The 12,292-nt window shown below is 38.6% G+C and overlaps 1 protein-coding gene across 6 annotated transcripts in view; it reads right to left on the reverse strand.

The window, feature by feature from the left end:
* Positions 1-5,629: 5,629 nt before the first annotated feature.
* Positions 5,630-12,292, reverse strand: part of LOC5564403 — a 297,528-nt gene continuing 290,865 nt past the window's right edge. For 5 of the 6 annotated variants that reach the window (XM_021844308.1, XM_021844302.1, XM_021844316.1 and 2 more), the window contains one exon: positions 5,630-7,739. In XM_021844308.1, the coding sequence (XP_021700000.1) occupies positions 7,712-7,739 (28 nt within the window). In that variant the 3' untranslated portion in view covers positions 5,630-7,711. The remainder of the gene's footprint in view (positions 7,740-12,292) is intronic. The other variant, XM_001648696.2, reaches the window with a different exon arrangement.

Raw genomic sequence — 12,292 nt, forward strand, 5'->3', positions numbered from 1 at the left:
AACAAAAAAGGATGAAGAAATGGAATGGCAGAAGGAAGGATGGAAAAGAAACCTGCAAGGCCAACAGATTATGACGGATCGACTGCAACATGACCTCAACATGTATAAAAACCTTTACCGGACGACTAAGACGAAGTTACCCAGAACTACAACACAACAGAAAACTGAAAAAAGCCACCGAAACAATGGATTCTAGTAGCTCAACGAAGTCGAACAGTATAGGCTACCAACAGCATAAATAAGGCAATCTCCGTAAAAGTCGCAGCCCAAGTGGGCTTCGTAGCCGTGCGGTTAGTGTCACCGAGGCATTTAGCCGCATCGTGCTAAGAAGTGTGGGTTCGATTCCCGCCTCAGTCCGAAAACTTTTCGAGAGGAATGTTTTCTGACTGTGCCACTGGGCGTTGCATGCTAGTCCGTTGTCTAGTGTGGTGCTTCCTTCAAAGGGCAAATAGCCCACTGGAAGCATTAACGTGTAGTGTCTTAAAAAAAAAAAAAGTCAGAACCATCGCCGTGATTCTAGAGGAAACAAGTCAAGGAGCAGATTGTCTAAACGATTGCGATCACCAAATGATCGAAAATCAGACCTACGTCACATCCCGCCGGACATCTCTGATAGCAGATTTTGAACACTCAGATTTATGCTCTAAATCGTCCGTGCGTGATAAAAGTTCATCGAAATTTGTTTGTTCTCGGTAAAAGGCACGGTGTTCATTTTACCACCCCTGTTCATTTTACCACCACTTCCCCTACATTTTGTATGGGACAGTTTCAGCCGGAAAATTGTTTTTTTCTTGAATTTAATATTTAATAACAACTTTTAAAGTTGAAGAAATCTAATTTTCTCCGACAGAATATTTTGAAATTTTAAGAATGTAAAAGTTTTGTTGGGATGATCATTATTTTCTAAAAAGGTGCATGCAACTTCGATAATGATCAAAATTTCGACACCGTTATACAAAATTAAGAATCTTCACGAGTAGCATCAAAATTATGAATATTTCCAAGAGTGCTGAACTTGTAGTTAATTAATTTGGACACATTGATGAAGGCTTAAAAAAGAAATTGCTAGAACTAACAACAAAAGTCGGAAAATTATCCAGCAAAAGCAGTTCTGCAATTATCAAGCCACGAGTTCTTGAATATCTGACAAAATATATTTTCAAATGAATGCCTTATTGTCACAGTTTAACTTAGAAAATATTGCTCAATCAAATACAAAAAAAATCAGAGGGGGTTGTGTACAAGACACGACCGCATGACGTTAACTAAGCCAAGTGATTTTCTGCATTTGAATTTTAGCCTGCCTTGTTATTTTTTATGCCGTGCGCTGAAGATTCGTCAAGCGGTTCCCTCGGTTCCCTCTGCTTTGGCAGCAGCACCAGCTTTTGTTCTAGGAAGCTGTCATCGTCAATGCAGTTCTGCTGTGTGGTCCTGCTGTGGGCTCTCGAGGATCGCTGTTTTCAGAGACAGATTTGGGATTCCGTCTTGTCCTGGGACCTTCTTTGTGTCTAAAGCTTTCGCCACACCGATCAACTCCTCATTTGTTACTCGCAGGCTTCTAAACTTTCGTATCAATGATGCGAAATCAACACTTTTTCGCACGAAGGGAGAATGCTTTTTCGCTACTTCACGTGAACATCTCTGTTTTGCAATTTCTCATCGTAATAGGCTGTTTTTCATCACGCCAATCTGTCATGAAACGGCCTACTTTCCTGCACTGAAGTATGCATTGCGGGAATAATCTTTACGCAACTGAAACCAGTACTGTAATGATTCATTACGCAACGCTTTGTCATTACGCAACTGATTTGAGTTGCGTAATGAATCATCACACAACAATTTTTCAGAAAATATAAAATGATGGTGAATGCATTCCGATATAATTTCTGATACCCTCAAGTGGGTCGCACTCGTCGTAATTATCCTACTCGGCAAGCCTCGTAGGATAAATTTACGAATCGTGCTGTAAAAATCATCATTCTGCAACTTGTTCCGTAAACTACTATTCGCTCATACTTATATTCCCTAGTGTTACGATGGAGGATAATCGAGAATCATTCCACTCTGGGGATAATTTCTTTACCACCCCATTATATTTTTACTCCCAATTTCTCCCGAGAGTTATCACTATGTGGATAAACAAAAACTGGTGCCGGAGACGTAATTTGTACCTAGAACATTGCTAAAAACAACCGCGATGCGTTCACGCTAACAATACTGCCACATGCCGTTAACTCGTCTGCACTGAGGTTAAAAGTGATGTGTTCAAGTCTAAGCGCTTCGACGAACACGTCCTTCTTGAAGTCCGCCGTTTTCCTCTTTCGTACGTCTGGCTGACTTTCACGACGGGGTTGGTGGTCTGGTGGCTACCGCTTCTGCTTCATATGCAGAAGGTCATGGGTTCAATCCCAGGCCCGTCCCTTTCCTCGTACTTTGTAGTTGTATATCTCTCACTTGCTTCTATCTTCCATTCTAATTATATCACACTCAAACTATTCGTTCATAGCAAACGCTAGAACCAGAGACGGACAAGAAACCGTTTCCCTAACGCTTCCTACTTCCACGCGCACGCCTTTCTTACGCCTGATACATAGGCAGTTTGCTAACCACAAAAGCAAACCTCTCTGCCATGCCTTTCCCCCAATCCATACACTCCCGCATGAACTGACGTGGATGCAGTGGAATATACGGTCTACGTGGGAGTCAGTTCAATGCATCATCAATTCCTCCCCCTTCCCCTCATTGGTCAGCATTCTGACGTGGCAGGTGCCATTGTTGCCTAAAAATAGAAGATCACCAGCACTTATACACTGAGAATGCCTGTTAGTCCCAAGCAGTCATTCGGTTGGTTCCTTGTGTTAGTGCAGCTGATCTGGCGATACTGGAGTGCATCCACGGGCGGCCAATCAAGCTCAAGCTCAGCTCAAGCTCGTACGTCTGTCTGACTTTCGCAATATACTGGCTGGAACCTGCCCCCAATGCGGTACCGGATAATTTGATGGTCGCTGCCGATATAATCTTCGCACTTTTTGAAGTCACCGTCTATGACGAATGGTCTACGATCGGTAAGCTCTTCCGTTAATCTGTCTAGCATACTGTTGAGTTCTTCTAACGGCTATCGCAGAGGAGCGTAGCAACACCAGATGTACACACCGTCAACTTTGGCGATTACGAAGCCTTTTTCGGTATGGCTCAGTATCATCTCTGTCACACTTCATTTCCGCTACGGACTGCCACAGCAAATGCTGCGCAATCTCACAGTGGTTCAACTTTATTTGCACTATAAACAATGTGACATTTTTGCAGACGCTTGTTTAAAGGCCGGACATCTTGAGCCTCCTGTGACGTGTTTGTTGTCCTCGTTGTTGGCACAGATCAGACATTTAGATGTTTTCTGGCAGTCTTGCGCCTTATGGCATTCATCTTCACACCTTCTTCACAGCTTGCTTCTGTCTAGCCTATTGCAGAACCGTGCAATGTTACCAAACCCGAGACATTCTAAGCACGCTACCAGCTGATAACGTTAAGACACACTACACAGCGGAATCGGCACCTGGATTGTACTGAAAGAAACGGAACCTATGGCAGGCTTGGGAGATTGGGACCCCGAAAGCGATTGAGCTAAAGCAGGGCTGCCCAACGTACGGCCCGCGGGCCGCATCCGGCCCGCGACCTTATTTTGTGCGGCCCACAGAGGGTTCAAGATTCTTCTCATATATGGCCCGTTGACTATCCTACCAACCCGGAGTAAGAACATACCAAAACTATTGAATTTCCAATTTAGTTTCAATCTAATATTTTATTTAAATTGTTATGTTTCCTTGAAGATTTAGCTACTTAATTTTATGAAGATTTAGTTACTTCATAAATGATTCAAATTCTTAAGCGAAGTATGCACTTCAATTTCTTGCAAGAAATGCTCAAGAAAAGCATTTTTCTTTGATCGCAGTACGCAGTTGAAAAGAAATGTCATTTCAAATGGAGCTGGCTGTAGGAAATTTCTTGACCATTTCTTGAGCAGAAACTTTTACTTTTCTTGAGCGAAACAGCATACCTAGCTTTAACCTCAAATTCTGTGTGTTTCAACAATGTTTCTACCATAACTTCCTTCGGCATTCAAAAATTGTAGCCTGAACAAAACTTATGGACAAAAGGCTAAGTTTTCATAATTTCACTGAATAATAGGCTAATATTATCAAAGAAACCTGGAAATAAATTTTAGCAACACCTGGGCGTTATTAACGCAAATTCCTTGAAAAGATTATAAAAATAAAGGGTTTCTACTAAATCTTGAACAGGTTTTTTTTTTTAAGATTTCTGGACACGACTTCCACGGATAACATTGGTAAGGTTCTCACAGAATTTTCACCAGGATTCCACAGACTTCTAGCCTGGATTTTCATTGAATTCAATACATAATTTTCTAAAACCCTCGGCAAAATTACAATTAACCACACAATATACACACCACATTTTGCTAGAACCTTAAGCGAATTTATAATTCAATTTTGAGCTGCTTACTTTTGAAATACTTTTTAGCACTCTCAAAGATTTCAAGGTTGCATTTCGAAATGGTTTTTAAGTGTAAAATTCTATACATTCTGACCAAGATTCTCGTTAAATATTGATCAGGATTATAGCACATTTCGGGTCGGATTCTGACAGAATTCGGATTTTGATCTTGAACATTATTAACACAAACCCAACATTTTTGGGGTAGATTCTTCAAAATATTCTGCAAGGGATCATCATATAGTTTTTGGAAAAACTCTCACAATATCCAGCACAATGATTAACAGTAATTATCTGTTTTTAGATTTCTTCAAATGAAATTTACTTCATTCACTGATTTCTGTCAGACTTAATAATGTGAATAGGTATTTGTCTTTTTTCTAATGTGGCCCGCGACACGAAATTGTTTCTGTGATTTGGCCCGCTGTCCAAAAAGGTTGGACAGGCCTGAGCTAAAGGCTTTAAGTACCAGAGACAGCGACAACGCAGCAGTAGCACATAGCCAACGGGAGGCCCGGGAGATTGGGACCCTGAAAACTAACTAGCTAGTACGGAAGCCCCAAATACCAAGAGAGAGGACAGACAACCACGGCACAACGCCAGTCAAGTTCAGAGGTTGTTCAGAAGGAAGGCTCGGGGTATCGGAACCCTGAAAGTTAGAGGATGGTCCCAAATACCAGAAACAGTGTCGCAGTGTCCCAGTGCAAGGGAAGTCGAAGAGAATAACCGGCGAGGAAGATTGGGACTCCAATGTGAGCCGGTATGGTGGACAATTTGTACCAATTTCTAACCGTGAGTTAGAAAACTACGCAAGAATACGAGAAGAGAATAGAGATAGAGCAATAATTATAGCTAGAGCGGTGATATTGTATATTGTGTGATCAATGTCCCTGTCTATTGCAACAGATATCGTATCATAACCATTTTTGAAATCACTCTGCAGTAGGTTCAAATGTCGGCAGTCTTCAAGACTACGCTGGAGATATCTACTCATTTATAACAAGGAGGTTCTCAAATTTTCTACAATTTCACAACTCTCGTCTTATTTTATGTAACTTTCTTCAGGTTTATTTTACTTACTAGTGTTTTCCTTTTTATTATATTTGTTTTCTCTATGTTTCCTTCCATTCCAATATAATTGATGTACTTGAATAATACTATTAACTGCTGCTTGTTGTGTATTCGATAATTATACCCAATCAACATCGGTTTTCTTTTTTTGCTGTTTCTCACACTTATATGTTCTTGATCAATATATGTTTTATGCAAGTTACTGGTAGTTTTCTTTTTTTCAATGACGAGGGTTTTCGATTTTTCACAAGCGAACACCTACCATTGTTGTCGTGCTAGTTTTTTTGTGTATTTGTGTGTGTTTCGATCGAATCATGGGGAACATGCCAGTGTACGTAAACATTTATTCGAAGCTACCCTTGGCGAAGAAATAGGTTGATTTTCGGTTTCTCTCAAGCACATCCTTTAAAAGGAAGTTGGTCAGACAGTCTCCCGGGGTCAGTGTTTTCTTTTTTTGTTTAATATATAGATTCCTGCTGTTCAAGAGTTCACTTCTGCAGGCAATGACGGAGAAGCTTGAACACAGGAAATTTCTCTTGTCTAAATCTAGAATGTCTGTATCTAGCTGCAACGATGAGTTATCCAAAATGTTTTATGAGCGTGTATGTTTATATGTGCAATTTAGTTTGTGACAAACTGTTGCGGTGTGATTTTCTGTTTTGTTTAAAATTTCACAAACGGAGTTTCTGTTCCATTATTTTGAGTACGATTACTATCTTTTAAATATATGAATAATATAAAAAACAATTCAACGCGATCTGTTTATATTTCTCTTCGATTTGAGTTACTTTCAGTATTTGAAGATGTCTATAAGTTACGGTTCTTTATACACATTTTTTTATTGTAAAATATTTTTGAATGAACTCTGTCACATGCAAATTCCTAACGTGTTTTGTTTTCGATAATAAATATTTGGGAAATGTGTCAGACAAGGGTGGATCCCTACGTTGCGCTTGTTTGTCAGTTAAGCCCGAATGATTATTTAAGGGTGGAACGGGTGATTCCGTTTGTATAGAAATGACGCCAAACTAAGCGACAATTTGGCGTTGCACTGGCAAGCGAATGGATTCATTTTGAACAGCAAACAATGTAGTTACTACATGGTAGAAGGCGTCAATCACTTAGTAGGCATGAGATAAATCGAAGAATTGTCGGTACGCCATTTTAGCGCCTAACGGTTGGCAGCACTTGTTCCATTCATATTTTCATCTTCCACACCAAGTGCCATAGCCTTGAAGACATTTTTATAAAAGGATTCAGCTAACTATCGAAGGAATTGCTCTGTTACTAACGGCTTCAGCCACGCTGCAAGAGGGATCATGTTGCTTACGTTGGGTATGATTGATGTATAAAAATGCCATTGTTTAACTATTTTTACACTCAGTTTAATGGTAAAATATACAACTTTTATGAAAAATCGATTTCTCTCATTTTTACGGCTTTAGCCCGATTGCGTGGCATCTAAGAAGTTTTAGAAAACTCACTCACACGCTCATACTGTGGTACGCACACATTCAGAAGGTGTGTGTCTTATCACTCGCTTAGTCTATATATATTTATGTGTGTATGTATATATGTATATCGATCAAGGAATAAAGCGCCGTATTTTGAAATCTTGAATAAAGGTCGTTAACAACAAAACAGGGATACAGGAAGGACAAATCGTCGGAAATCAATGGACTTGTAAGGAAGCCGACAGGATTCGACAATACGGGAAAATATAAACCTATACAACAAATCGAATATGTACAACAAAATGCATGGAGCGCATTTGAAAAGGGGCCTTATAAGGATTGCATTATACTCACACATTTTGACCATAGAATGATTTGAACGCAGTGGCAGAGGAAGTAGTGGTGCTGATGTTGGCAGGATTGTCCTCCCTCGCACTACCACTGTCCACTACGGTAGTGGTGGTTGATAGATTTTGCGGAGCCAGGAAGTAGGATAGGGATCTTAGGGTAGAGGTCACGATGGCCAGTACGGTAGAACAACAGGTAGCATTGGCAGCAGCGGAACTGAACGGATCCAGCTCCGGTTCCGAGCAGCTAGTACTCAAGGGTTCTGGATGATGGTGGTCATGATCGCGGTACTGATAAAAGGCAGTTGTGATGTACAGGGGGTCGTCTCAGGTTTTATATTGTCTACTATCACTCCTATAATGAGAACAAGAATAGTTCGAAAACGGTAATGGTAACAAGAGCTGCTAATTAAAATTTTTGACTAATTTTAACCGAATCAAACCAAATTACACCAACACCAATTATAAAATAGAAAGTAAAAAGTACGCACAGAAAGCAGCAGTTAGGGAAAATTCTACAGAGCAAGCAGTTCATAAAGTCGGCAAAACATCTTAAACGTTCAACTGGTGTCCGTCGATCAGCATCACCGGTAACCCTCTAATCTTATCGCACAGACCAGTTTTATGGCACTATTTTTACTAACAGCTTGCGTGCCTGCTGCCGATAGGTTTCATCTAATCGCCAATAATGTGGCCAAACGTTGGCATTGTACCCACCGAAGAGCGACTGATGATGGTGGTTCGCCTGATTGAGCCGAGGAACACGAGTCTCTATCGAAAGGGTAAAAATAAGTTCAAGTGCAATAATTTATGTTCTGCCGGTGATAATGGTGCGCTGGTTGGCGTAATTTTTCGATACGCGTCGTAGTCACATCGAAACACTTGCGTACCAGCGTCATTCGATTAGATTCTACGATTGCGATTGCGGACGCAGACTCATACCGGCAATAACACTTGACCAGAAATAACTCATTTGGCTATTCCTGTATTGCATAATAGACCACCCACGGGTTGGTGAATAAAAAAATAAGTGATTTGTAAAAGGAAACTACGAAAAGGACATAAGTTATTGGTTCTCATCTATGCAGACTTTTATATAAAGGTCTTCAGATTAACGTTCGTTAACCAATAGGTTTTCATAATTAAGGCGAATTATAGGAACGCTAAGTGTGTGATCAGCTTTGTATTCAGGTCAAAAAACAATTGAGCCATATAGGGTGACTTGTTATACACTCAAGATAATGTCTTCATTTGATTCATGTGCAAACCTACATGGATTTTTGCAATGCAATGCAATGCAAACCATATGCAAAGTATGTGCGAAATCAATGAATGATCGCCAATCTTCATTCTCATTGAAAGCATGATGCCAGCACATATAATCTATAGACCGGGCACATACTTTTCAGGGGATGCCTGAATGAAATATATTGATCTACCTTGATTAATTTAAGATGTTTCCAATAAGGAGTGTATCGAAAAGTAGTCGCAAACATTCAAAACGGTATATCTCAGAGCATAGTTCATCTTTTTAAAAGCTTTTTTCACGAAAATCTTCATCATGTCATCAAATATTGAAGCAACTAAAAACATATTGAATAATATGTAGTCTTAATATAAATACAACAAGGTTTATAAAGTATAGAAAATAAAATCTTGCACAAAATTACATTTTTGAAGTGTCTTCTGAAGACTCGATGATTTGTATTGAACAAAATGTATATCAAACAAAATAGGTTGAAGAGCTTATTCTATAGGAAAATAGTTTACTGCTGTTTGAAAACGTAAAACGGATTTCAAAAAAATAAATTATTACTCTAAAAAAGCCCAATTATTGGAATAAGGTCGGTTTTAGGAAGTCACTTTTGTATATTCAACTTTTGAAGCTGTGTCATATACAGCGAAGATTATATAGAGTACCAATTTTGGCTAATGTTACTTCATAAATATGCAAAGAAACTTTTCCAACCAAAAAACAATTTTTTATTCGTTACAATCGTTCGATATTACCGTTAACGTGTAGAAAGAAATAATCAAAAAACGAGGCCCTTAAGGGGACACGGGAGACCGTGTTATTTTCCCTATCTTTTGTCTCACTCTAACAATTATCACCAAAACTTTGCCGAAGCAAATCTCGAGTTTTAGTGAACCGATGAAGCTGAAAATTTAATCGATTGTGCACCACATATATAGAATATAGTGATAAATTTTTCACATCCAAATATGGAGTGGTACTTGAGATCTGCTTCTTCACATGGATAGGATGATTATAATGACGTCCCGTGCGGCCTTAAAAAAAGACTTTTTTCGTTTTTTGTATTTGCTCTCAAATGTTTGTTAATGTATTTTTCAAAATATTGTTCACACTATAGGCCCAAACGCAATGATAGCGGAACGGCAACGGAATGCGGAACCGGTTTGCCAGCATGTATCACAACATCTCGACTGAGCAGACAACGAATGAAATTGGATCAACACTGAGTCGACAAGCTGATTATAGTTCATGCTGGCGAACCGGTTCCGCATTCCGTTGCCGTTCCGCTATCATTGCGATTGGGCCTTATGTCATGAGAGTTGTGGCACAGAATATGTTAGCATAAACAAAAACCATTTTTCTTAAAATTTAACACATTTATTAACATATCAATTTTTTTAGAGGTGTGCAAGATTTTCATCGACATTTGTTAGTAATTTGCAAAATTATCATACAAAATGCCACTTTATTGAAACAATATCACTGCATCATAATTTTTAAATACATTGTAAAGCATTTCTGATCAAAGAAATGTTTGTAGGTTCAACCCAATATTTTTGAGACTGTTTTGAATGTTTGCGACTACTTTTCGATACACTCCTTATTTCTTCTTACGTAAAACACATACGCAATTTTTTTCTGTGAATCAGATATATTTGGAACATTGTTACACAGAAACTATTTTCGTTACTTCAATGTTCAATGCATCTTATCTGTAAAAATTGATTAGGAAATATATAGTTTTACGAGACCTCGTTTAATTTGCTCCCGCTAAAGTCCCATCCTTTGCTAGCTGTTTCCAAAACTCGCAAGAACATCTTCCAGTCGTGGTAGTTGATGGAAAAGTATTCCCATACCTGCACAGACGTTATGCCTTGATGAATTATCATTTTGAATGTTTTTTTTAAACGATATTCAAATAAATACCTTCAAGTTACCGATATCAAACGATGTAACACTTCTTCGGCGGAGTATGGGAGACACATACGTAAATCCCGCACATACCTTTAATGTTACTCAGATAGAAAGTATTCGATAAGAATATGATGAGTATGTGGGGCAAATAAATCTAATTAAAAGCAAAAATTGAGCACTGTATATGCAATTGCACATATATTTAAGGCAGTCATTATCTTGAGTGTATGATAATGAGTGGTTTTCTAAAACTTGTTTGACTCAATACTTCAAGCACGGGGGAAGAGGGAATGAACACCGAGCTTGTTACGAATGAAAAACGAACATTAATTATTTAATCATAATTTTTAGCATAAATTATAGTATTCGAGTTGATGCGGGAGTCAATTGATGTAAAAACTTTAGCGAAAACCAAAATTTTTGAAATCTGATTTCAAAAATTAGAACTGATGTAATTTTAAGCTTGGAAGTCTTAAGATTTTTCAGTGAGATGAATATGGTAATGATGTGATGTGTCAAACACCAGAAAACCTTTAGAACATTTTTTGAAGGGATTACCATTATATTTCGATGTATTTTCAGAAATGTTATAGATATGTTCAAAAAAGTTTGTTTTGTTCACATATTTTGTATGGTGTTCATTTTAACATCAACAACTGTTTATTTTACACGCATAGGCCAGGTAAAATGAACATTTCAATCATTTTTGGGTGACGATAGAACATGTGAAAATTTAGCTATCTTAGTACGAAATTCGTGTCGTTGCGTTAGATAACATCTCTATTTTTGGAATTGTGCTATAGAACCAGGGATGGGAAGCGACTCAAATCTCTTTCGGTGCTACACGCGCTGCTGGGAGACAGTTGAGTGACCAGTGAGTTCAATATTCAGCACAAAGGGTTGACAGCTTCTCTAGATTTGTGCTCATGAAAATTAGAGGTTTGGCTTCGATGCATCTTCATCTTAATTTCGAAACAGACGTGTACGAGTAATTTTTATGCACTGCACCCTGGCTGTGCTGACTCGCAATGTGGGGTGGACTGCGTGGTATCGAGTTGTCTCATTTTCACCCTTAGCAACAATTTCACTTGAATTGATTTCATCAATATATAATTGTCAAAACTCTTAAAACACAATGAACATGATTTATTACCACCTTATGTTTCTGACTTTACCAAATATGTTAAGATCCACAACCATAATTTTTTGCAGAGCACTTATTAAACTTGTCCACGTTCAAAGCATACCTTGCTGAAATTTTCCTAGAGTGATTTTTTGTGCTGGCACGAAAGAGATTGTGCTTCGATTTGTCTCGCACAAAAATAAATTGTCTCCTGTTTTGGCGATCAAAAATTAGGTTAGGTTGCGAAAGTGTTTCAAATTGAAATGAATGTTTATGGTTTCCTATGCCTTAAATTGCAAAAATTTTGTCAGTTAAATGGTTGTGGTGTTTTTTCACTAGCAATTTTGGATAAGATGCACTAATCCCTATTCTGGAAGTGCGTCATCTACTCATTTAAGCATTGCGTTAGATCACCAATCTTGCTTTGAGTTTACTCGCAAAGAATTCGTGATCAAACGTCAACATCCCACCGCTAAATCGCTAGTGTTTGGAGGTGATTTTAACCTCCAAATTACCAAATAACCTCCAAAACATCACCTCCAAGTTAGTTCTAATAACCTCCGTTATATGAAATATGGTGGCGCGTCGATCGTCGCAAGTTTATCGTTAAACAGTC

Source organism: Aedes aegypti, chromosome 1 (genome assembly GCF_002204515.2).
Source record: "Aedes aegypti strain LVP_AGWG chromosome 1, AaegL5.0 Primary Assembly, whole genome shotgun sequence".
Classification (NCBI taxonomy): Eukaryota; Metazoa; Arthropoda; class Insecta; order Diptera; family Culicidae; genus Aedes; species Aedes aegypti.